The sequence below is a fragment of the Rhineura floridana genome, chromosome 8 (assembly GCF_030035675.1).
Source record: "Rhineura floridana isolate rRhiFlo1 chromosome 8, rRhiFlo1.hap2, whole genome shotgun sequence".
NCBI lineage: Eukaryota > Metazoa > Chordata > Lepidosauria > Squamata > Rhineuridae > Rhineura > Rhineura floridana.
Genome location: NC_084487.1, coordinates 33,150,773 through 33,178,245, shown reverse-complemented (window position 1 = coordinate 33,178,245; position 27,473 = coordinate 33,150,773). Strand labels below are relative to the sequence as shown.

The 27,473-nt window shown below is 43.2% G+C and overlaps 1 protein-coding gene across 2 annotated transcripts in view; it reads right to left on the bottom strand.

Annotated features, from left to right (window-relative positions):
* The window catches only part of TRIM24 (tripartite motif containing 24), a 116,910-nt gene that overhangs the window by 25,714 nt on the left and 63,723 nt on the right, over positions 1-27,473 (bottom strand). Inside the window, exons 7-14 of one of the 2 annotated variants that reach the window (XM_061638819.1) lie at positions 25,617-25,763; positions 24,157-24,274; positions 21,101-21,372; positions 20,543-20,710; positions 9,682-9,861; positions 6,083-6,218; positions 1,626-1,686; positions 332-500 (exon numbers count right to left, since the gene is read on the bottom strand). In XM_061638819.1, the coding sequence (XP_061494803.1) occupies positions 332-500; positions 1,626-1,686; positions 6,083-6,218; positions 9,682-9,861; positions 20,543-20,710; positions 21,101-21,372; positions 24,157-24,274; positions 25,617-25,763 (1,251 nt within the window). The remainder of the gene's footprint in view (positions 1-331; positions 501-1,625; positions 1,687-6,082; positions 6,219-9,681; positions 9,862-20,542; positions 20,711-21,100; positions 21,373-24,156; positions 24,275-25,616; positions 25,764-27,473) is intronic. The other variant, XM_061638820.1, reaches the window with a different exon arrangement.

The following is a 27,473-nucleotide window of genomic DNA, read 5'->3' as shown; positions in this document are numbered from 1 at the left end:
AGGGTATATTATACAGTGTATATAGGCTGACATCTATCTCATCTGCTGCAGGAAGGCAGGGATTGTGGGTGGGGACATCACATGGGCCATCTCAATGGGTCCCCTACCCTTACAGAGAGGAGGAGCTACATGCAGCACAAACCTTACCGGGGATAGCATGAGTGCTATATTTTCAGAGATCAATATGAAGAGCTTAATTCTCACTATATGTTTTTCTTTGTAGTCTAACATTAAATAAATCCTTAGCAGAATCTTAGCAATTCAGCCAGCTTCCAAAGAACCTAATAATTACCCTCCCAAACTTAAGAGTATATTTTATAATTGTGATTACGTTTCGATTCCGGGATTCTTCATCTGTTTCTTGCTTCACTATTACAACTGGGAAATCATAGTTCTCACTTGGCATGCCAGACTCGTGTTTTATTCTGATAGGCTCCAACATGACCACAGGGACTCTCTGCGTTGAATCAGCACCTGATGGTCTGCTAGAGGAGCCAGAGCTGTAAAAGGAGGAAGTAGTGGGGAAGAGGACGAAAGATCAAACAAGATCAAAATTAGACTATTATGACATGTGATAAATGTCAGTTTGAAGCAGGGCACAATACTGCTTTCAAATATATTGGTTTGATGAGGTTTGTGAGAATCAGTCATCTTGTGATTTTTTGGACATTTCATTGTTGAAAGTTTTTGTTTCATTACAATCATTACAACACATAAAAACCTGTTTTAAAAAGCAGTCTGAAAGCTGTGCTTCAAGTGGGAAGCTATAAAAACAATTAAACATTTCTCCATGAAGTTCAACTACAACAATAAAGGGGTGGCGCTAGCATTCATTTGTAAGAAATAAGAAACATACAACCAGGCCTCAGAGAATGTTTGGAACCTAGGGAAGACAAGGGTCACAAAGCCTTAGCTCAGGGGTTGCCAGTTTTTTTGTAGCGGGGGTACATTTTGAATTTGAGAGAGTGCTGAGGGTGTCAGTCACAAAATGGCTGATGGGGGCATGGCATAACACAACATGGCTGCTGTGGGGGACATGACATAGTATGAGATAATTAACCTTTTATGGTTAATTATGCACCTGCACACTTACAAACTTTACTTAGGCACCCTGCCTGTTAATACTTTTTAGCAGAAGCTAATTCAAGCTATTTCATCTTCCCATTGCAAGACTCATACCCATCCATACACGACAGTATCGGCAACTTTTCCTCAAAAGTACTGAACCAAATTTATTGGGATGGGTTTTGGATGCAACTGTGAAGGACCCAGTGCCAATATAAGAACAGAATAAGAATGTGATCCCAAGAAAAGAAAGCATGTGAATATTACTCTTATTGATACAGCTACTAATGTACTACACATATGCCACAAAAATGGACAATGATAGCTTCTTATGGTTATTATTTGTAAGACAAGGTAGCACAGGGTCCCTCCACCCCCCAAATAAAAGTTAGAACTCTATATTGTCAGATAAAAATGTCCAAGGCTGCAATCCAATATACACTTACCTGGGAGTAAGTCCCACTGAACCTAATGGAGTTTACTTTTGAGTAGACATGTATTGGATTTCAACCTTAATTGGTTAATTCACACTGATTGTTTTTTCAAGACTTTCTGCTTACCTGCCTCGACTTCCAACACTAGAGGCACTGGGTGAGCGAATTGGAGGATGGGCAACAAGACCTAAATCACCAAGGGGGGAAAATAATAAAACCAATTTTATCATAAAACTTATTTTATATAAATTCAAAGCTTGTATAAGCTGATCATTTGATCTGAAGATGCAATTAAACATTATTTTGATTTCCACCACCCCCATCCCCAGTAATACTGAAGAACTAGGTCTGAGTGAATGATATCAATGAGACTTAATGGGAAACCTATCAACATAACCATCATCCAAGTCTATGCTCCAATGGCAAACACAGAAGAAGAGGAAATGGAGAGATTTTATGCAGAAGTACAGGAAGAAGTTGATCACACACCAAAACAGGATGCTCTGATAATCATGGGGGACTGGAATACAAAAGTAGGGAACAGAGAAGAACTAGAAATTGTGGGAAAATGGGGCTTAGGACATAGAAATGAAGCAGGAGAGGGACTTATTAAATTCTGTGAAGCCAATAATTGGTTTCTTGCAAACACATTTTTTGAGGAACCGAAAAGATGACTGTACATGTGGACATCACCAAATGGTCAATATAGGAATCAAATTGATTCCTATACTGGTAGCAGAAGATGGAGAACTTCCATACTTTTTGCGAAAACAAGACCAGGAGCAGAATGCGGTACAGATCATAAACTGGTAATACAGAAAATCAGAGTAAAGCTAAAGAAGAACAACAAAACAATGATAATGCCAAAAAACCATTTCAATAACATTCCAGAAGAATTTAAAGATAAGGAACAGATTTGCTTTAAACCTAGCTGCTAGAGAACTAGAAGAACTATGAAGTCAGAGACGTTATCAGGGAAGAAGGCAAAAAGACAATACCTCTAGTTAAAAAGAGAGAAAGGCCTCAATGGATGACTGAAGAAACTCTTAAAATGGTTAAAGAGAGAAGGAAAGCAAAAGCAAAAGGAGAGAGAAACATGGCCAGAAACCTAAATGTAGTAATACAGCGACTAGTACGTAGGGACAAAGAGAACTACTACAGTAATTATTGTACAGAAATAGAAGAGGATAATGAAAAAGGTAGAACAAGAGCCCTATTCCAAAAGATTAGAGAAATCAAAGAGAAATTCAAACCAAGAGTAGTAGTAGTTGTTATGTGCCTTCAAGTCGATTAGGACTTATGGTGACCCTATGAATCAGCAACCTCCAGTAGCATCTGTTATAAACCACCCTGTTCAGATCTTGCAAGTTCAAGTCTGTGGCTTCTTTTATGGAATCAATCCATCTCTTGTTTGGTCTTCCTCTTTTTCTACTCCCTTGTTTTTCCCAGCATTATTGTCTTTTCTAGTGAACCATGTCTTCTCATTATGTGTCCAAAGTATGATAACCCCAGTTTCATCATTTTAGCTTCTAATGATAGCTCTGGTTTAGTTTATCCAACATATGTTGGACAATGGAATGGATGAAGGAATTTCAGAAAAAAATTACCTGTGCAATATAGATTACAGCAAAGCCTTTGATTGTGTAGATCACAAAAATCTATGGAATGCTTTAGAAGAAATGGGGGTACACAGCATCTGATTGTTCTGATACGTAACCTATACTCTGGACAAGAGGCTACTGTAAGGACAGAATAGGGAGAAACCGATTCGATCCCCGTCAGAAAGCATGTGAAATGGGTGTATTTTATCACCCTATCTATACGCAGAACATGTCATACGGAAAGTGGGATTGGACCAAGATGAAGGAGGTATGAAAACTGGAGGGAGAAATATCAATAATTTAACATATGCAGAAGATACCATACTACTAGCAGAAACCAGTAATGATCTGAAACAAATGCTGATGAAATTTAAAGAGGAAAGCACAAAAGCAGGACTACAGCTTAACATCAAGAAGACTAAAGTAATGACAGCAGCAGATTTATGTAACTTCAAAGGTAATAATGAGGACATTGAACTTGTCAAGGATTATCAATACCTTGGCAGTCATTAACCAAAATGGAGACAATAGTCAAGAAATTAGAAGAAGGCTAGATTTGGGGAGGGCAGCTATGAGAGAACTAGAAAAAGTCCTCAAATGCATGTATTACTTAACACTAAAGTCAGGATAATTCAGACCTTGGTATTCCCGTTCTCTATGTACAGATGTGAAAGTTGGACAGCGAATAAATTAGATAAGAGAAAAATCAGCTCATTTGAAATGTGGTGTTGGAGGAGAGCATTGCGGATACCACGGACCGCGAAAAAGACAAATAATTGGGTGTTAGAACAAATTAAACTAGAACTATTACTAGAAGCTAAAATGATGAAACTGAGGTTATCATACTTTGGACATATAATGAGAAGACATGATTCACTAGAAAAGACAATAATGCTGGGGAAAACAGAAGGGAGTAGAAAAAGGGGAAGATCAAACAAGAGATGGATTGATTCCATAAAGGAAGTCTCAGACCTGAACTTACAAGATCTGAACAGGGTGGTTTACAACAGATGATACTGGAGGTCGCCGATTCATAGGGTTGCCATAAGTCATAACCGACTTGAAGGCACATAACACACACAGAAATCCAAGTAAAGCAATGATGAACAAAAAGTTGCCATACAGATTAGAAAGTTGTATGGGCACATCCCTGAATGGTGGTGAGAAATAATTTTTCTCAGGGCCACATTAATGCCATAAATTGTATAATTTGGTTTCTAGTCTGGAATTTAACAAATCCTATTAAAATCTTGAGAATCTCCAATCTGTTTTTTAAGAAAGAAATTTCCAGTGTTCATGATTGTAGAAAATGGTGAAGCTTTCAGCTGCCAAGGTGAGGGGCTGCTCCACTCTTTGGACTGTGTCAACTGTAATCAATAGGGGCACTGGATGAAAGGATTTCTCCCAGTAAGAAAACAGGCTGGCTATGGGAAGTTGAGGGATCTCCTTCCTAGACTACTTTAATGAAAAGCCTGGACAAGAATCTGATGAGCTGCTTTAAATCGGCTGCTGGAAACTGAGCTGGGCTGCTGGAAACCTTTTGCACTCAGGTACTGCTTAAGAGCTTCCCATGGGCAACTGGTTGGGCACTGTGAGAACAGGATGCTGGACTAGATGGGCCATTGGCCTGATTCAGCAGGCTCTTATGTTCTTATGCTAAATTGAGTGATCCATTTTCAAAAAATGGTTTTTATTACATTTTAAACTATATAAACTGTCACCAACAGAAGAAAATAAACTCTACAAACTGTAACCAATAATATAAAACATTGTGTGATGTTGCCTGTGGATACCACTATAATCCTATACACATTCATTCAAAGTACCACTGAGTTCAATGGGATTTACTCCCAGGAAAGCGGATACATGATTGTAAACTTGCCCATTTACATCCTGTCTCTGATGATCAGCAAGAGCATCCATTTATACTAATTACATATTTCCATTCTATTATTTTTATTGTACTTCTCTTCCCAGACCCTCACCCATTTGTGTCTTATTTTATTACACTGTAAGACACTGACAGCAGAGTGCACAAATACTCAACTAAAATTAAAATCAAATTAAAAATACAGTACAATTGCAGTCAAACATGACCCAAATCAGTTATTCAATGGTAAGGAAAGACAAATCCCTCCCACCAAATGCCTGAGAAAAAGATGCATTTTTAGTAAATGCGAGAAGCATCTTAATGTGGGAGACAACTGCAAATCCAGAGGGAGAGTCCACAGAGGCACCATCAGACAAGGCCTCATTCCATGTTATTGCACTGTAAGCCACCCACTGGTGGAACCACAAGAAAGGTCTTGCCTGCTAATCTTAAGGCTTGAGTCAGCAGATACTAGGAGAGGTGTTCTTTCATGTAATTGGGTCCCAAATTGTTAGGAGCTTTGTAACCAGAGTTTACAACATGAATTGGGCCTGGTAGCAAACTGGCATCCAGTGCAGTTCCTGCAGGAAATGGACTGCCTTCAAGTCGATCCCGATTTATGGCAACCCTATGAATAATTGTATTCCAACACTCTAACCACTATGCCACATTGGCTCTCAGTTCCTGGAGAACCGGTGTTATATGGTTCATTTTTGCCATACTGCTCAGAACCTTTGCAGCCACAGCAGCTGTTGTTTCAAAACATTCATCAAAGGTAACCCTATGCACAGTGCATTGCAGTAGTCAAAGTGAGAGGTTATCAGAACATGAATTACTGTTGTCAGGCTCTCTCAGTTCAAGAAAAACTGTAGCTAGTGAACTAGCTATAGCTGAAATAGGCACTTCTAGCCACTGAAGCCACCTAGGCTTCCAGTGACAGTGCTGGATCAAGGAGCACCCTCAGACCATGTCCCTGCCCCTTCAGAGGGTGTACAACTTTATCTAGAACAGGCCATTACCCAATTCCTCAACATGAGAAGCACCCACTAACAGCACTTCCATCTTATCAGAATATCAAAAGCTTTATCAGTAATAAATAACAGCAGTCATACCTGAAAGGCCTGGAGATGGCACTGAGGAATTTGGAGACTGGACAGTTTTGCGTGAAAGAGGTTTAGGTTGGGTCTGCTCCACAATTCCCTCTCTCTTCCCAATGCTTTCCAGAGAAATATTTCCCACACAGTCAATCTTAAAACAATTAAGAGGTAGTTAGAATGTAGAGAATCATGCCATCACTTTTCTTTCCTCACTAAATCCAAGACTGCAACAAGTAAAACACACAAGTATATTATTGCAGCATACATATAATCCAACTATAATTCCCTCCAACAGTAAAGTGGGTGATCCTGTGGTGATGAGGAGGGGTATTTATTTTTTATTTTTTATATGTATATCCTGCCCTTCCTCCCAGAAGGAGCTCAGGGCAGCAAACAAAAATACTAAAAGCACTCTAAAACACCTTAAAAACAAAACATCTTTAAAACATATTAAAACAAAACATCTTTTAAAAAATCTTAAAAAGTAATTTTAACAGAGACGCAGACTGGGATAAGGTCTCTACTTTAAAGGCTTGTTGAAAGAGGAAGGTCTTCAGTAGGCGTCAAAAAAGTAACAGAGATGGTGCCTGTCTAATATTTAAGGGGAGGGAATTCCAAAGTGTTGGTGCTACAACACTAAAGGTCTGTGTCATATGTGGTGTGGAACAGACCTCCTGGTAAGATGGTATCTGCAGGAGGCCTTCACCTGCAGAGCACAGTGATTGACTGGGTATATAAGGGGTAAGATGATCTTTCAGGTATCCTGGTCCCAAACTGCATGGGGATTTGTGCACCAAAACCAGAATCTTGAACATGGCCCAGTAGCTAATGGGCAGCCAGTGCATAGCTGTCTTACCAGCTGAAGCTGGTAAAAGGCACTCCTAGCCACTGAGATCACCTGGGCTTATAGCAAAATGATGGATCCAGGAGCATCCCCCAGACTACGAACCAGCTCTTGCAGAGGGAATATGACCTTATCCAAAGCAAGCATTTGACCAATTATCCAAACTCAGGACACAACAACCCACAGTGCCTCCATCTTGCTAGGATTCACACTCAGTTTATTGGCCCTCATCCGGTCTCCCACTGAGTCCATACACTGGTCCTCAAAATATGAGATGACACAAAGAGTTGCATAGGTGCAAACCCTCCATCTGTTCCATGGCCACTGAGAGCCATCTCAAGGGATGCTTGTCCCCACTAGTTGCTTTAGAGTGGGGGGGAGGGGGGAGAGAAAAAGAGATAAATATTTTCTCTGTCAAGAGATACATTCCCTCAGGGTAATATGTTGCAGTAAGTTATGCCAGGGTCCACAGGTTCCTTACCAGTGCTTTAACCTGTAATGAGTTCTACCCTCTTTGCATCCCAAAAGGTATTTTCAGGGTTGTTAATTTGGATTGGGGGGGATCCTTCAGTCCTAATTAATCCCTCCAGGAAGGACTCTTGTTCTGTGAAGGGAGCAGAGAGCCTACAAAGTTAAAGGAGCACATCACCTAATTTCACCACAATTCCCACCCACCCCCAATTTATGAGGCTGTAAAGCTTTCCTCTGTCAATTTTAAGCTGAAAGAGTCCTGGACAAGAGATTCACCAGCACTGGAGAAGTGCTTTCCCCAAAAAAGAAACCAGTAACTTTAGCTCTGAGTGGATCCCTTTTCCACCAAACTGATAGTTCAATATTAAAAGGATATTATAAAGAGGTTTCTTAACCAGACTACATATAGTGCTAAACACTAAATATAGCTATTTGATTTCACAACAAATGCCAGTCTCTACAACTTTACAATTGCTTAGTTTAGAGATCATATAGACAAGCTGGCTATACCTAGCTCCATAACTCTAATGGGAGGGAACACATATGAAGGGTACATATCTCGCTGAGGGAATGTAATGTCGTATTGCCTGGAGAGTATATGGAATCCAGTGATTTGCTCTCTTTACTGCCCAATCTGAGTTTGGATGGGGCCTGAAACCGCTTAAAAGTAGAGCTGTATTAGTTAGCTTTAGAAAATGAGCTGTGAGCTTTCAGGGAAGGTGACTGTCTAGGAGAGAGCAATGGGAGGTCAAGTATTACTTCCCTTTTAGATCATTAGGCACAGGACTAGCAGGAGGAAAATAACCAATCTGTACCGACTCCTTTGAAGTAGATAAGCTGAGAAAGTACACAATAACAGGTGCCTTATCTGCATATTATGACTACGGCAGTGAAGACCATGAAACTCTGTAGTAAACAACTACAGAATATTCTGTGAGGTGGCAGTACCACCTATTGGTCATTTACAACACTAGAAATGGCCTATGACATCAATTTCTCCATTTAGAAAGGACACACACAGGGAGCAGGGAGAGGAGACACCAAGACAGCAGACATCAACCATAATACATCCATGGTACAGACTTTGTGGAGGCCTACGGAAGGCTGCTGAACTGAACCCCAAGATGCTCCTTCCCTGCTCCCTTCCCCTCATAGATGAGACTGGCAAAGTATAATCTGCAATGCAGGATCTTATTTGTAATGCTGAAGTATAATCTGTTAACTGAATAAAGCCACATTACTTAGCACAGCTGGTGTCAAACTTTATTGCTTATCTAACCTCATCATAAAAGAACATCTGCCCCTCCCAGAAAATGCAAAGGGGGTGGCAGAACGGGGACCAACGCTAGTCAGGAACAAATTTTCCGGTAGCAAAGACAACCCTGGCAGGGCTCTTCTCTAATGTACCTATCAGCTGAAGAAGTTACTACAAAGCAGCTTAAAGCCAGAACTTCCCACAGAATTCTATTTTGAGATTTTGTTTGTACTGAAAGGTTTATAAGATAGCCACATAAAAGACAGGCTCTTAGCTTTGCTCTCAGCACCAGGCACTTGGGTACAATACTAACATAAGCCCCAATTACTTCTATATAAGTATTTGGAACATAGCATACTAGGAAAATGACATACTATTGATTTCTGGACTGGATTGTTTTACAGGCAAGCTGTCACATTACTGATCTGCCATGACAACACATTGTAGGCCTGTAGGCAAATGTATAGCCGCTTTTAGGCATGGAGGCCTGTATTATCTCCTCCAGAGCCTTGGCATCCTTTAGCACTTAGCATCTTTCTGGCAGCTTGAAAGATAGGTCAAAGAACGGTCAATGTAAATAGTTAGCTCATAGCCCACCTGGTACCTTATCTAAGGGACTAACAAGCTTGCATTCCAAGAAGCCGTCTGATGCTCTGTCAGAAAACTAGCTCTAGGATGCCCCGCTTGTCAGCAGTACCAATTAGTGCAATGATTTACTATGCTGAGAAAGTTATGGCGTAATGCTCTATAGAAATTAATGACTTATATAATATCACCGCTGTGCCTGTAAAGAAGTATACTATATAAATCACTCGTTGCCCAGTTTGGGGTTCAGACTGGTCAACGGTTTGTGCAGGACCTTGCAGTCTGATCCGCCTATTGGGTAAGCCTGTGTGCTGTAAGTTACTCAATAAACTTCTCCTTGTAAGCAAACCTGGATCTGACTTATCGTTTCCTTGGCATCCCTAAAGGGTGGAAGCCCACGGCCGGGGCACACACACATTTTTCACAAAAAATACAAACATAGTGCAATGTTCATCTTACATCAGGAAGAGAAGGCAATGTATAGGAGCCACCCATTGTTGAAGACAGATCGATCATAGGTGGAACAAGTGTTTTCCCATCGTATCCAGCAGCACTATTAATGGTGGGACTGGATGGAGTTGATGTTGTACTGCTGGCATTTGAGGGAGCAGCAGAAACATGTCCACTGTTGATTTGCCACTACAAAAGAATAATAAGTACATTAAGGGGAAATAGCATATATTATATATGGGTAATAAAAGATATTAGAATTGCAGTGCACTGTGTTATCATTTTGCTATATTATTTGCAGTACCACGGTTGGCAAATGGAGATTCAGTAGGCTTGAAATGACTTTGCAAAAATAGGAAAAATGTTCCCAGCTATTTTCAGTTGAATGAAATTGTTGGCTGCCGAGTCACAGTGAACACACAAGTTTTAAGGTTTATACTTACACACTGAAATCTCTCTAATGGACGTTAACCTTTGAAAAGGAGTGGAGATACATATCTCTTGCTAAATTTGGAGAACTGCGGTTTGAACAGAGTTACAGTAGTGACCAACAGTTCCATGACCTTGAATTTTGCAGTTCAATTGCAAGTTTTGAGGTACACAACATGTTAATGCAGTATGTCTTCTCTCCAGTTTTTACTTTTATGTGAAAAGATAGATAACATAACTGTGTATCTCCTTTCCAATAATACCTCTTCTATGCTGAAGAGCCCTCTCTATCTTTATTCAATGGTGCACTTAGAACAGATACATCTGATATGGTTGCAAGTATTTCTCACTCATCTAGAGATATTCTTATGGACAGGAAAGTATATCTTATTTATTTACTTCAATGCCACTATTCATCAAAGCACTGTGCAATCAATATAAATTATAATAAAATAAAGCTTGAGACTGATAGAGAAATGGTCAAGGAATACCTAATCACTTTGAACGAGTTCAAATCGCCAGGGGCCGATAAACTGCATCCTAGAGTATTGAAGGAACTGGCTGAAGAACTCTCAGAACCACTGTCTATTATCTTTGCAAAATCATGGAGGACTGGTGAAGTGCCGGATGACTGGAGGAGAGCTAATGTTGTCCCTATCTTCAAAATGGGCAAAAAGGAGGAACCAGGGAACTACAGACCAGTCAGCCTAACATCAATCCCTGGGAAAACTCTGGAGCAGATTATAAAGCAGTCAATCTATAAGCACCTTGAAAACAATGCAGTGATTACTAGGAGCCAACATGGATTTGTGAAGAACAAATCCTGCCAAACTAATCTTATCTCATTTTTTGACTGGGTAACCTCCCTTGTAGACTGTGGGAATGCTGTGGACATAATATACCTTGACTTCAGCAAAGCTTTTGACAAAGTGCCCCATGATATTCTGATTAGCAAGCTAGCTAAATGTGGGCTGGATGGAACAACTATCAGGTGGATCCACAGTTGGTTCCAATTGTACTCAAAGAGTGCTTATCAATGGTTCCTTCTCAAACTGGGCAGAAGTAACAAGTGGGGTACCACAGGGCTCGGTCCTGGGCCCAGTGCTCTTCAACATTTTTATTAACGACTTGGATGAGGAGGTACAGAGCATGCTTATCAAATTTGCAGATGATACAAAATTGGGGGCATAGCTAATACCGTGGGAGATAGAAACAAAATTCAAAGGGACCTTGATAGGCTGGAGCATTGGGCCGAAAACAGAATGAAATTCAACAGGGATAAATGCAAAGTTCTACACTTAGGAAAAAGAAACCAAATGCACAGTTATAAGATGGGGGATACTTGGCTCAGCAGTACGACATGTGAGAAGGATCTTGGAATTGTCATTGATCACAAGCTGAATATGAGCCAACAGTGTGATGTGGCTGCAAAAATGGCAAATGCTATATTAGGCTGCATTAACAGAAGTATAGTTTCCAAATCATGTGAAGTATTAGTTCCCCTCTATTCAGTACTGGTTAGGCCTCATCTTGAATACTGCATCCGGTTCTGATCTCTGCACTTCAAGAAGGATGCAGACAAACTGGAATGGGTTCAGAGGAGGGCAACAAGGATGATCAGGGGACTGGAAATAAAGCCCTATGAGGAGAGACTGAAAGAACTGGGCATGTTTAGCCTGGAGAAGAGAAGACTGAGGGGAGATATGCTGGCACTCTTCAAGTACATGAAAGGTTGTCACATAGAGGAAGGTTGGGAGCTCTTCTCAATTGTCCCAGAGTGCAGGACACGGAATAATGGGCTCAAGTTGCAGGAAGCCAGATTTCGACTAGACATCAAGAAAAACTTCGTGTTAGAGCCATACGACAATGGAATCAATTACCTCGAGAGGTAGTGGGCTCTCCGACACTGGAGGCATTCAAGAGGCAGCTGGACAGCCATCTGTCCGGAATGCTTTGATTTGGATTCCTGCATTGCGCAGGGGGTTGGACTTGATCACCTTATAGGCCCCTTCCAACTCTAATATTCTATGAAAACATCATCAGTAGTGTGGTAAAAGACAGCAGGTAAAACCACAAGGCACCCTGATGCACTTTATATATACCTTACATTGTTTATCTTAAAATGCCTGGGTAAATGTTTTAGCCTGCTACCTAAATGCTTGTTAAGTAGGTTGCCAAGTGTTCCAAAGCTGGTGTGCAACCACTGAAAAAGCCCTCTCCCTGTAGTTACTTATGGTACTTCTGATAAAGGAGGCATTTGTAGAAGACCTTCAGCAGACAGTCTTAGGACATGGGAGGCTGCTTTGGAAAGTGGCTTTCTTTCAGGTACTTAAAAGTTCTAAACAACTTGGAACCCAAAGATAAGTGCCACAACCTTGAATTTGGTCCAGCAGCAAACAGGTAACCAGTGTAGTTATTTAAAGATTGGAGAAATAGGGACAAACTTGGCTGTACCAGTTAAAATTCCGGCAGCCAAATTCTGCAGTCACTGAAGCTTCTCAGTAGCCTCTAACGGCAGTTCTATGTATCATGCATCACAGTAATCCAACCATGTGGTTACCAGAAAACGCCTGGCTCCCCAGAGACAACGTTTGGATGGAGGAATACCCTCAAGCTGTGAACCTGCTCTTTCAGAGGAGTGCAACCCCAACTAGAACTACCCAGAAAAAAAGAAGTATCTATCCACAGTGTCTCTTTCTTGTCAGAATTCAGCTTCACTTTCAGTTTACTGGTCCTCATCCAGGCATCGTTCAGCACTTGACTCAGATAACAACAGAAAGAGAGATGGGTGTCTTCAGCAAACTGCTGACACTTCACTCACTCCATATCCTCAGATGACCTCCCCCAGTGGCTTGATATAGACAATAAAGAGATAGGGAAATAGGTTAGAACCCTGTGGGACCTCATAACACAAATGCCACAGCGCTGAACAGAACCCCATACCCCCACTGCCATTTTCTGAAAACAGCTCTGTAGGTAAAGTGACACCACTCTATTACTCTGTCCCTCACACCCAGTCCTCAGAACCAATCCAGCAATATTTGAGAGTATCAAATGCTGCTGAGAGGTCAAGGAGAACCAACAGAATGGACCATTGGTCTCACCTGAAGGGTGATTTTCTCAGGTAGACTGCCGTCATGAGGGATATAGCACCATCTAGCATCCGAAGGCAAGAATGGATCGAAGTCAAGACCTGGGGCATCAAGCCCCTCCCACTCCAGTTCATTTGTGACGAGACCGAAGTGAGAGATATCTGTGAAGACAAAATAGGCCAACGGGCCTACCAGCAAGGAAACATTGTCCCACATATTAACCCAAAGATTACATTGCATTTTAACAATTCCAAAGAGTCTTGACTTGGCTAAGCATGTCAAACAGTATAACTCTAAGAGTGATAATTTTCAAAGTACCAAAAACCCCAACAGCCTCCAACAGGGAGAGCCATGATGGCAGTCTACCTTCAGGTGAGACCAATGGTCCATTTTCCTCAGGTAGCCTGCTGTCATGTGGGATGTACCAAAGCAGCCCCAAACAGGGAGGGACCGCCCCTTGATTAATTATCATAAAGTACTTATTGTAAAACACACCTCCCAAAGAAAGCATCGGCAGAAGCATAACGGTCTATCTTGTAATGCCTTATGAAGGAATTTGGGGTAGACCACACAGCCGCTCTGCAAATCTCTGCCAGAGGGGCATTCATTGCGAAAGCAGCCATAGTGGCTGCTGACCTAGTTGAGTGCGCCGTTATATTATGAGGCACTGGCAGCTGAAGAGACTCACAGGCCAATGCAATGCAAGCACGCAACCAACGAGATAACGTAGAGCTGGACACCTTTTCCCCCAGAGTACGAGGGTGAAAGGATACAAAAAGTGAATCCGATGACCGTATGTCCTGGGTTTGAGACAGGTAGGTCTTGAGGGCCCTCCGGACATCCAGCGAGTGCCAGGCCTTTTCCAGTGGATGGACAGGATCCGGACAGAACGAGGGAAGAACAATGTCCTGGTTACAGTGGAACGTCAAATCGATCTTGGGACGGAAGGAGGGATCTTGACGCAGTACCACTGAGTCCTTATGGAAAATACAGAGATAGCGGGCTGAGGACAGTTCTCCCAACTCTGAGACTCTTCTCGCCGAGGTGATCGCCACGAGGAACAGGACTTTGAAGGACAAAAGTCGTAATGGCACAGATCGAAGGGGCTCAAAAGGAGGATGCTGCAGGGCTTGCAGGACCCTCAATAAACTCCATGAAGGAAAACGGTGACAAACTGCTGGCAATAGTAGGGCGGCACCCTTCAAAAAACGTTTGACGAGTGGGTGTGAGCCCACAGAAACACTTGGAGATGTGACGGAGAGAATAGAGGATATGGTGGTGGCGTAGCGATGCAAGGTGTTAGGTTTAAGTCCCATCTTCAGACCTCTATGTAGAAATTGCAGCACATGTCGAACATTAGCCTGAGATGGTTGGATGTTCTGAGAGTCACACCAGTTAGAGAAGGCAAACCAAGTGCTCTGGTAGATACAAGAGGTCGACTGTTTCCGAGACACGAGGATTGTGTCCACAACGTCCTGAGAAAGTCCTGAACTAATCAAATGTCCCTGTTCAAATGCCACACTGTCGGATTGAGCCATTCGGGATCTGGATGCCAAATCGGACCCTGAGATAGGAGATCTGGTCTGAGTGATGACCTCCAAGAATCCATCACTGAAAGGGACAGCAGATCGGAGAACCACAGTCGGCAGGGCCAGTACGGGGCTATCAGGACCAGACGGGCCCTTTTGCGTCGCAGCTTCCTCAGGGTCCTGCTCAGTAGAGGTATTGGGGGAAAGGCATATAAGAGGCCTGCTGGCCACTGTGTCAACAGTGCATCTACCGATTCCGCATTGGTGTCCAGATAGCTGGAGAAGTAGCGAGGTAGCTGGTAATTGTGACTGGAGGCAAACAGGTCCACCGAAAGGCTGCCGAACCGTCGCTGGAGAAGGCTGAACACCATGGGGTGAAGCTTCCATTCTCCCGGGAGCACCTGTTGTCTGCTGAGTCAGTTGGCCATAACGTTCAAAACACCGCTGAGGTGTTCTGCCTGCAGTGAAATCAAATGTATTTCCGCCCAGTTGAAGACCTGAGACGCCTCCGTCTGGAGGAACTGTGACCTGGTTCCCCCTTGCCTATTCAGATGTGATTTCACACAGGTATCGTCCATGTGAATCAGTACGTGGCCCAGAAGGAGTATAGGCTGAAAATGCCGAAGGGCCAGATGGACTGCTCTCAGTTCCAGCCAGTTGATATTCTGAGTCATGTCTGTGGTGGACCAGATGCCCTGAACAAATAGGGAATTGCAGTGGGGCCCCCATCCGGACAGACTGGCATCTGTTGTTATTACAGTTCTGTCTGGTTCTCGGAACAGGGTTCCCTTTCTGAGATTTTCAACTGTCGCCCACCAATGGAAGGAGGCCCGTAGAGACGGATGGAGGTAGATTGTTCGGTGGTTGGATGTGGCAATGTCCTGTTGGAGAGGGAGTAAAGCCCACTGTAAGGGTCTAGTGTGGTGCTGAGCCCATGGTATGATGTGGATGGTCGAGACAAACATCCCCAGAGCCCTTGCCAGAAGCATTATGTCAACTCTTGATCGACATGCGAGGTGTAAAGCCATCTCCCTGATTGCCGTAACCCAATCCGGTGATAAAAAGACCATGGCCTGTATGGTGTCTAAAATTGCGCCCAGATGTTGCAGTCTCTGAGTTGGCTGAAGTTGACTTTTGTCGTGGTTGACAAGCCAACCATGGGTGCACAGAACCGTGAGGGCAGAGCGAATGTGAGAGAGGTCCAGATCCCTGGAACCCGCCTGAATCAACAGATCGTCCAAATACAGGTAAATGTGAACGCCCTGGAGGCGTAGGGAAGCCACCAGGGCGAGCAGTACTTTGGTGAAGACTCTTGGGGCCGACGAGAGTCCGAAAGGCATTGCCTAATATTGGAAGTGATGGGGGCCGAAGGCAAATCGCAGGAAACGTCCGTGGGCCGGGCAGATGGGCACATGGAGGTATGCTTCTTTCAGGTCTATGGAAGCCAGAAAGTCCCCTTCATGTAGAGCCTCTATAATTGATGCCAGGGACTCCATCTTGAACCGTCGATATTTCACAAAGCGGTTGACAAATTTGAGGTCTAATACCACCCTCCATGAGAGATCTCGCTTGGGTACTGCAAATAGGAGGGAGTAAACCCCTTGCGCTCTCTCCACCAATGGTACTGGTTCTATTGTAGCTATGTTTAGAAAATGAGCCATGGCTTCCCGCATGATCCAGCGCCTGTCTCGAACTCTGGGTAGTGGGGAAGGGATGAATCTGTCTGGAGGGGTCATCCAGAATTCCAGTTCGTAACCGTGAGTGAAGAGGTCTCTGACCCAAGCGACCTCTGTCAGACGCAACCAATGACTTGCAAACAGTAGCAACCTGCCCCCTACATGGAACACGTCTGTATTGTCTGCACTGACAAGCTCCCCTGCCATATGATGAAGCTGAGGCCCTCTGGCTCCCTCAGTTCTGGATTCTGCCTTGGAATCGTTGTCTGTTCCAGGTTCCTCTGGAGGGACAGAAATTGGAAGATCGATAATCGTGGCCCCGCCCCCCAGGCAGCACTCCCAGAAAGGGCTGGAAGAAGTGGTATGGGGTGAAATGTCTAAATGGCCTACGATCCCTCTTGGATATGGTCAACACTGGTCTTCGGCCGTTCTTAGGGTCTACCAAGACCGCCTTGAGGGCTTCCTCTCCCGATAAGTAATGATCCAGAGAAAGGTGCCCTTGACAAGTTGCCCTTAGCCGTAGAATCAGCGTCCCAGTGCCTGAGCCAAAGCGTACGCTGAGCTACTACCTGTGAAGCTAGGGCTCACGCTCCCAGCTGAGTGGCATCTAACGTGGCATCGGCCACGAAAGCTGTAGTCTTATGTAACTTTACCAGGCCCTTTCTAAGCTTTACAGGGTCTGGATTGGGATCATCCAAGAGTTTATCCAGCCACATCGTAGATGCTCTTGAAAAGATGGAAGCTGCAGTGGATGCCTGAATAGTGAAAGCAGTAGCATCGTGATTTTTATGCAGAGCGTAGTCCATGTGGTGCTCAAAGGGGTCCTTTAGTTGTGAGTCCCCTTGTTTCGGTAGGAGGGACCTCGAAATCAAACTAGAGATTGGCTCATTGATGCCTGGGACATTCAGGCGATTCATGAAGTCCGGGGCCAATGCATAGTGTCTTTTAGCCATGACAGAAAAGCGGCGTGCCTGGAGCAGGTGATCCAATTCTTCCTTGGCCAGTTTGCCGATGGGGTCTGGCACAGGAAGGTAGTGATCCGATGATCTGGGTGATTTGAGGACTTTTGCCCCTTTCATCGGAGGAGCGGTAGATTCAGGTTGTGGAGTCTGAAGTTCTAACGTGCCCAGAACTCTACAAGCGAGCGGAAGACAGTTGGCCAAATCGAACAGGCGAAAGGAAGTGTCCTCCTCGTGTTCTGCATCGTCGCTCCACTCATCCCCCTCGGCTTGGAGAGAATACGCTGGATCCTCCAAACTGGGAATTTCATCTCCGATCCTGCCTCTGACAACGTCAAATGGGTTAGGTGAGGAAGGAGGGACACATCAGTACAGCCACATGGAGCCGGAGCACAGGAAAGACATTGCTCACTGTGCTGAAGTAAGGGAGCTGTTTGGACTCTCGACTGCTCCTGTGATAAAAAGCTCAACATATCCTTCAACTGCAAAAGGAATTCAGGAGACAACTGCAGTCCCAGTAAAGAAGCAGGTGGTTGCCCTTGCTGAGACACAGCTGCAGGGGGCTCAGTAGATTGGCGAGACGTATGAACCGTAGATGAGAAAATGGGTTGAGAGGGACAGTCCACAGGCTGGGTAGGAAAACCCTCAAAGTCATCCCCAGATGACCCAGCTGGCGAGTGAAAGACGGCTGTTAAACTTTCTTGGCCAACAGCATCAGATGGGGGAATGGAAACATAATGTGCTCGCTTGGTGGCGCTGTGGCTAGATAGGTGTTTGGTTTTAGCCACGGCCTTGGAGTGAAGTCTGGGTTGTTTTTGCTTAGCAGCCTTGTGATGCGAGACTTGGCAGGGTTGCTTAGTCCCAGACGAATGTGCCTCTTGTTGTAGATCTGCCATTGTACACGCACAGAGATGCAGTATATATATATTACCAACACACGCACAAAGGTGGGGGGTGCAGTGTGGCAAAGGACTTTAGTACACGCCTGTAGGTGGAGGAGAATATACAGTCTCAATGCACAGTGCAGCTGTTGTACAGCCAAATCGCCTTCTGTACACGCCTGCAGGTGGGGGAGAAAGTACAGTCCCCAATGTGCAGCTGTTGAGCAAATAAGTCGTGTGGGGGGGAGAGGTAAGTACATGCCCACAGGTGTGGGAGAATGTACAGCCCCAAATGCCCTGTAGTCTGAGCCGCTACTGTAGAGATGACTTTATTGTGGAGGTTCTCCTTAATTTGAATAAACTGACTATAGTTGCACTTATGCTCAAAATAAAAAATGGTCTAATAACTCTGAACTATGTCACACAGCAGGGAGCCAGCATAGCCTAAACAAAAAAGGCGGGAAAGAAATGATAGAGTAAAAATGGCGCCTGCTGAGGAGCAGGAAAAGCTAAAAAACAAAATGGCGGGCAGGCGGGAAACGAAGCAATGGCGGTTGAAAAAGCTCACCACCTGCCCTGTGCAAAGAAATCGCAGCCGACTAAGAAAAATGCGGTCTGTGCGAGCTGCAGGAAACTGGTCACGGTCCCCTTCGCAGCCGCAGAAGCGAGCTGGGGGGGGGGGAAGGTCTCTTAACGGCCGAGGTTGGTGCCACACAGCTGCCAACAACTTGCAAAATGGAGCAGCAGGGAGAAGCTCCAAACAGCCGCAGCGGTCTCCAACGGCAAATTACAAGCCACCGCCGCTTGGAAAAAACAAGTTGGCAGCAAAAAATACAAAGGAAAGCCGCAGCCGTGGCTCTCGGCGAGGCAGCTATAGAAGCCGCCGCCACCTAGGAAAGATGGAAGGCGGCAGCAAGGAAAGATAAGGCTGTAAAAGGGGAGCCGCAGCCACGGACTCCCAGTCAAGGCTCGTCGGACGAGAGACGTCCAAGGCCTATGGGGGAGTGGCAGCCGCCGCAACCCCGAACCAAGGGACTAAGGGGGGGAGAACAACCAGGGAACCCCCCCCAATAAACGTCCCAGGCAAAAGTTAAAAATAAAAAATAAAAAATAAGAATAAAAAACAGTGAAAGAGGGAAGGGGATGACAAGACAAAGACGCAATCAATCCCACACACTCTATCACTAACAAAACACAAAAAAAACCTTAGCTCTAAACGCTACACTAGAAGATCCAAACACCTCGGTACGAAGGCAAGAATGACCTGGAATGGGAGGGGCTTGATGCCCCAGGTCTTGACTTTGATCCATTCTTGCCTTCGGATGCTAGATGGCGATATATCCTTCATGACGGCAGGCTACCTGAGGAAAATAACAATCCTCCTGTCTCTCTTCTAACAGAAGTCATCCATCAGGGCTACCAGGGCTGCTTAAGTGCCAAAACCAGGCCTAAATCTGGACTCAAATGGTCCAGATAATCCATTCTATTCAATAGTACCCAGACACTCTCTTGAGCATCTTGACCAAAACCAGAATATTTGAAACTAGGCAATAGCTGCTATAATCTTCTGTGTCCAGAGGTTTCTTAAAGAGTGGTCAAAGCTGCCTCCCCTTCAAGGCAGTTGAGAGCATTCTCTCTTTCATCCAGGGCTGTGGAGTCGGTATGTCAAACCTTCGACTCTGACTCCTCTATTTTTCTACTGTCTGACTCAAACTCCTTCATAAATGGCAAATGTATATTAATTTTTCTACTGTCTGACTCCGACTCTGACTCCTTCATGAATGGCAAATGTATATTAATGTATTAAAAAATTAATATTAATATTAATTTTATTTTGAATTCAGAGTCAGTACATTTCTACCGACTCCGACTCCACCCAAAATTGCTTCCGACTCCGACTCCACAGCCCTGCTTTCATCAGCACATTAATCATCTCTTGGATCCACCTAGTCAATCCCTTTTCTTTACACATAATTAGCCTAGATGGGCAAGGATCAAGAACACAGGTCATTCCAGCACCTTGTCTGTATCATGTGGCTACATTAACTGAAAACTATCCCAAATAACCCGACTAGATAGTTCTGCAGATCCCTTCATAGGAACCTCTTCAACAATGCAGTCTAGGTCAGAACAGACATGAGTGATTTTGTCCACAAAGTGCCTAGCAAACTTGTTACTACAGCCCAAAGGATCTAATATGTCCATTTGGGGGTTCTGCTGTAACCTCGTCATTGCTCATTTTAAGCTCTTGTAACAGAGTAATTTATTGGGAGGTAGGGGGATTCAATAGTATAAATAATTTACCTGTTTAATAGCTTGCTGTGCCAAAAATGCCATCTGCAGTGGATTGGGCCTTGCAGCTGAGTGTGGTATATTCTGATTTTGAGGAAACCTCATCGGCTGAGCCAGAGGAACTGAACCATTGGATTTGAGGTTGTGATTCTGAAAGTTAACCAAACGTGGAGGTGGCTGCTGAAAAGACAAAACAATATTATTAGGTATTTGCCTCTGAGTTGAAAAGTCCATTCTCAGATTTTCACAGAAAATGAGTGATAACAGTTTACAGCACTGTAACCTGATAACTAACAAATTTACAATCTGCTTAAACAACAGAAAAAGCTACACAGCAATATGATATCTCCTTAAAGTCTGCACCAAGGAAATCTACAGATGGCACTGAAAGTTGGGACAAATAAAATGAACACTGGTGGTTATATATTATGGTGTTACAATAATAATGTGAACTGCACAAAATTGCTAAGTTATATAATTGTCTTTAGACTGCTCTGATGACTTCAGTTTTCCTTCTGAACAAAATACAAATGGCTAAGTGTCTTCTACTCTGCACTTGCCCTAATTTACCTGAGGTGGTGGTGGTGGTGGAGTCTGGTACATGGGCCCTGCAATTCTAGGATTTGGGAGCCCCACAGGACCTGCCCTCCGTTGAGCCTGCTGCCTCTGAGCGAGGACCTGCTGCTGCATGTGCTGAAGTCGCAGTTGAGCTAAACTGATCTGTGTTGGGAACTTGGATAGTTGATTTGAAGGTAAGCCACTTTGTGGCTGTATGTTTTGTTCCATCACAGGGCTTTTAGGCATGTGTGGTGGGATCTCATTATCTTCAATTACCAGAGAACCTGGATAAAAATAATTATATTTACAAGTTAAGGATTTGCTATTTGTATCTCTGTCTACCATTAGGTAATGTCTTTTGACAAACTATTCTTTCTGGCGTGTGTCATTGCCAAATGTCTCAACTAAAAACCCTTCTGTTAACTCTGGAGCTACATTGTTCATGTCTACTTTTATTTAGCTGCCTAGACCAACACAGATGTAGTCAAGTAACGATCAGATATTTACAAACTGACAAGTATATAATACCTATCAGGCACCCTCTTAACCTGGCATTCCAAAAAACTCATGGCCACTTCATCATGACAAACTCCCTACACAATGTCACTTCCATGTAGAGACAAATGTATCAGTCCAGTTTATGTTTCTTCTGCATTTGTTCATAACAAAGTCTAATCATTTCCATTTTAGCATTTAACGTGTAGATTTTTTCCTATAAAAATCTGCATGAAGTTATTTAAAAAGTATTTACAAGGTGATCCAAAGGCCAACTTTTGACATTTATTCTCTCTCTTTTACAGGTAATAGCTGCCTGGAACTGCCAAAAAGTGCAGGTCCTGCTGTGCAAGTTGAAAATGAGGGCATAAAAGCCTCTGAAAGTGACAGGACATGATGATTTGTGGTTCCTCCTAGGGATTTTATATGGAAAAAAGAGGATCTCCCCCCCCCCAATGATCTGCAGTAAATAATTTCACTTCAGCACAGCCTGCTTTGGATGTTATCAAAATTAATAGATTGGATTCCATAGCTGATACTCATATTAGTAATTTCCTTCAACTTAATGTAGCCCAATTAACCTTGTTACATTGTGAATGAAGTTGTCTTTGTGATACCTTGTCCATTATACAGTGCATAATGACAAGTCAGACTAGCCGTGCTTACAGACAATCCTCTGGTTTCCATTTGCTCATCTTAAACAATATAACATTCTCCATGCCACAAAACAATGAAACTTTAAGTGGCTCCCTATTATAAAGCCATAAAACTGTGAACTGACAAACACTCATCACAAGCAATAAACCATACCTATCACAGAGCCATAAACTACACCTGTCATAAAGCAATAAATTACTACTGTTAATGTATGGGGAAGGGCAGCAGTTCAGTGGTGGACCATCTGCTTTGCATGCAGAAGGTCCCAGGTTCAACCCCCAGCATCTCCAAGTAGGAATGGGAAAAACTCCCGCCTGAAACCTTTGAGACTCACTGCTGGTCAGTGTGAATGCAGAGCTAGATAGACCAATGGTTTGATTCAGTATAAGACAGCTGTATTCCTATGTTATTCTGAAACTGTAATTTATTATATTCCTTTCAAGTACACAGAAAATCTTGATATAATTGTGAATACTTTGTTTCCCAACAGTACTTGTGTCAGTTAGCAATTAATTTAAGGAATGTAGCATCCATTTTTATTCTTCAAATGGTAATTAGTATAAATATTCCCTCCTTTGAGCATCTCTTCAGTCCTGTCCTCCTGAGAGATACTGCTTGTGCCCAGCTAGTTAAAAAAGGTACAGTAGGGCCCCGCTTATACGGCAGGTTAGGGACCAGGCCCCCGCCGTAAAGCAGAAATCGCCATAAAGCGGAACCCATTGACTATAATGGATTGCGTCGTGCAAGAATGTCGCAAAACCGCAAAATCGGCTTTAAAACGGGGCATTTCCCCTAATTGAAAGCTGCCGCATCAGCGGAACGCCGTAAAGCGGGGCCCTACTGTACCTCAACTCTGCATCAGTGCTTTGATTTCTGTAATGCCTTGCTTATGAATTACCTTGTTATGCTATGTTCTTATAAATTATTGCTTAACCTCATATTTTCTCTTCTGTGATGCTGAATTAGTTTTATTAAACAAAAGAAATATGTTTAACTAAATATACGTGTCTGAGACTTATCCTTGGATCCTAAATTTTTGGGTGCTGATACAGACAGGAACATTTGCTACAGGGGGAACTAGAGTGCTACTTGACTGACAAACCTAAGGTTTACTACATAAATGGGAGGTCTAGACTTCCACCCTGAACAAAGCACAATGTGACACAGATCCATGTCAGCAGCTTTCTTTTTCTATAACAAGCCCATGGGTGGGACAAAACATCACGTTCCCATTGCTCTCAAGAGTATTTGTGCCCCCATATTCAATGTGTGCAATAGGAACTGTGCGTTTTAGCCATCTGGGCGGCTACTACTTGTTAAAAAAAAGTTTAAGAGTCAGCTCTTGAGTCACCTCATAGAATCTGGTGTGTGCGTGCAAGAGAACCACATTACAATCTGGGAGGTGCAGCTCAGGTGAGTTTGCTTTGGAATGTGTGGCCCACCTAATTCCTTGAGCATCCCTACTTCCATCTAGGAAATTTAATGTATTCCATCCATACATAGTAATGTGGACAGCACACTTTTGCAATGTGCTTATGCATGCTGTGGAAACCTGCAGCCAGTTGGAGCTTCCTGCCTCATGTACAGCAAGCAAAGCAGATGTGTGTATACAGAACGCACTCAACAAACATACAAATGACATCTCTATGTAGAAACTCATTGTGAGTAGTGGCTCTCTTATAAACAAATCCCAAGCTGAAGGCAGGGAGGAAGGATAACATAACAAAAATGTAAAGTATGCATCATTATTTTAAGGATATCAAGTTCACAAAAGAAGCGTTATCTAACCATTCCTAAGATGAAACTTAAGAGAAAGAAATCAATGCCAACTGTTAATTCAGATAGCAAACATGTTTAGTAACTTCAACAGTTTCTAACAAAAAGACTAACAAGATGTACATGAAAATGCAGCATACCTAAGTTGAAGATATTTTGGGCCCAGAAGCTAGGATCACAGTGAAACTGAATGGTGGTGTTAGACCCTGGTAAGGCATCACACCTTGCTCTAAGGAGATATCTTAATCGATATGTAATCTAGAATAAATCAGGAATGATGCATTAAAAAGTTGAACTTTAATAAATATTTTTCTGCTATTATGTGAGGAAAGTGCTCCACAGGAAGGCTAACATTTCTCATTTTTTTAATTAAATTGCTAAACAAAAATATAATAAGTTCTCACAAATCAATGTACATGTTCCTAACAGTTTTGCTAATATCAATATTTCAAAAGTTCCTATGACACAAGTAGCATAATTTTTGTACCGATTCTATTATTTAAATTAAAAGATACTGCACCAGTCCTGGAAATGCAACAGGAATTCTTTCAAAATTGTGCACTAGCATAACAGTGCTAAATAAAACAGCCAATAATAGAAATGGAAGAGGAAAATGTCCAGTCCAACAAGCTTTGGCTGTAAGATGAGGGAATAACAAATGAGAGGATACTTTGACTGAATTTATTTAACATGGATTCAGCAGTGGTGCATGATGGGAGCAGAGTAGCAGCAGAGCCCTTCTGGTGGAGATGGTGCTGCACTCGCCAGGACAGGGCAAGATGGCAAGAAGATCAAGGGAGCTTCGAGTTGCAAGTGGCTTCATAGCTGTGTGTGCGCACACCTTCAGGGCTGCCACCACCAAACCAAAATTCCCCCAACCTCTTGTACCATCCCAGTGAATGGCAGTGCCACCATAAGTATGCTACTATAACTCCTCACCCCTACGTTGCTGCTGCATGGATTGCTTATGGTTAAAGTGTTGGAATACGACCTGGGAGACCAGGGTTCGAATCCCCACAGCCATGAAGCGCACTGGGTGACCTTGGGCCAGTCATTGCCTCTCAGCCTCAGAGGGAGGCAATGGTAAACCACCTCTGAATACCGCTTACCATGAAAACCCTATTCATAGGGTCACCATAAGTCAGAATCGACTTGAAGGCACTCCATTTCTATTAGCTATGCTAGTCAGCTATGCTAGTCAGCAGGTGTATGCTCACCAAGAAGTCATAGACAATCCCAGCTAATGTTTGAGCATACTAATATAATATATGCATCTACAAATATGTATCTATTGTATTCATACATTACATTTTTAATTCCTGCCTGCCCAGTTTATTTTTAACCACTTTGTGTTTTTTCCCATGTAGAACTATCAACAACAGTAGCAAGCTCATAAATTAGTGTTCAGCAGACTCTGTTCTTATGTTCCTTGCTTTCCCATATCTTGCTAAGAGCAGTTTAATTAATTATTTGATTTATATCCCGTCCTTCCTCCCAGCAGGAGCCCAGGGCAGCAGTTTTCTTGTACCATTGGCACTGTAATCAACTTGCCATTAATATGGCTATCCTAGATAAAAGTGTAGTAGCTATCTATCCTTACCAGGCGTTTGCTGTACAGTAATGCTGTGCTGCTACCACTGGAGACTGCCCATTTAGAAAAGTTCATGACATGTTCCAGTTGCTTAGAAAGACCTGCCACTTCCTGCTGTTGCTGTACAAGCTTCATTCGGTGTTCTTTAACCAGACACTGCAAGGGAGAAAACCAGATAAAGTCATGAGTCATTTTGCTAATTCAAGCAGGTTCATTTTCAGAGAAGATACAGGAACAGCTGTGTTCTTAAAAAGAGATTACCACCACTAACTCATTACTCTACTTGCGTGCATTTACTATCTCCGTCTCTTCAAGTGATCAAATACAAGAGAGCCTTGAACATAAGAGCCTGCTAGATCAGGCCAATGGCCCATCTAGTCCAGCTAAACAGCACTCTGCTACTTGTGATTCCCAGCAACTGGTATACAGGGGCTTATTGCCTTTGACAGTGAAGGTAGAACATAGTTATCATGGCTAGTAGCTATTGACAGCCTTATCCTCCATGATTTGTCTAATCCTCTTTTAAAGCTATCTAAATTGGTGGCCATCACTACTTCTTGAGGAAGCACATTTCATTGTTTAACTATGGACTGAGTGGCGAAGTACTTTCGTTTGTCTGTCCTGAATCTTCCAACGATCGGTTTCACTGGATGTCCCCCAGTTCTAGCGTTATGAGAGGAGAAAAAACGTTTCTCTGCCCGTTTTCTCCACATTTTATATGCCTCTATCATGTCTCCTCTTACTCGTCTTTTGTTTAAACTAAAAAGGTCCAAATGTTGTCAGAGCTGTGGAGTCGTAGTCAGAGTCGTGGAGTCGGAATTTTGGGTGGAGAAATGTACCGACTCCGACTTCCAAATAAATTTTTATTGACAAGAAGCAATTTTGGGTGGAGTCAGAGTCGGACAGTAGAAAAATAGAGGAGTTGGAGTCAGAGTCGGACAGTAGAAAAATAGAGGAGTCTGAGTCAGAGTCGAAGGTTTGGCGTACCGACTCCACAGCCCTGAATGTTGTAATACTTTCTCATAGGAGAGTTGCTCCAACCCTTGCTCATTTTGGTTGCCTTTTTCTGAATCTTTTCCAGCTCCACAATATCCTTCATGACGTGAGGCGACCAGAACTGTACACAGTATTTCAAGTGCAGCTGAATTATAGATTTGTATAATGGCATGAAAGCTCTTTATAATGCAGAGGTTGGGGATGAATGACACACCTGTGTTATAGGCATTCTGCATTATTATGAAAGTTGCTTTCTACATATAGTATTTTACTTGGGAAATATCGTCATACCTGCGGTACATCTGAATCTGTGGTACAGCAAGCCTAATGATCCCCAGCATGGAATTCACGTTTTTCAAAGCTGTCACACACTGGGTCGACATCTCATTGAGCTATCCACGATGACCCCAAGCTCTTGCTCCTGGTCAGTCACTGCTAGTTTTAGCCCCCATGACCACATATGTGAAATTTGGATTTTTTGCCCTAACGTGCATCACTTTACATTTGTTTATCAAATTGCATTTGCCAAGTGGTCCAGCTTCAGGCATGCTTGTAGGAAGCTGAATTTCCACTTCAGTCTGGCTTTAAGCCCGGTCACGGCACTGAAACTGCCTTGGTTGTCCTGGTGGATGACAATTACCGGGAGACAAATGCGGGGAGTACAATCCTGTTTGTTCTTCTTGATCTCTCAGCAGCTTTTGATACCACTAACCACAGTATGCTTCTAAAGTGGCTCAGCGAGGTGAGGGTTGGGGGCACTGTACTTCATTTTCATTTCCAGAAAGCAGTCACGAGTGGTTATTGTTTGAAAACAGGGGAGCTTTCCTGTTGTAACCCGCAAGGTTGCATCTTGTTCCCCATGCTATTTAA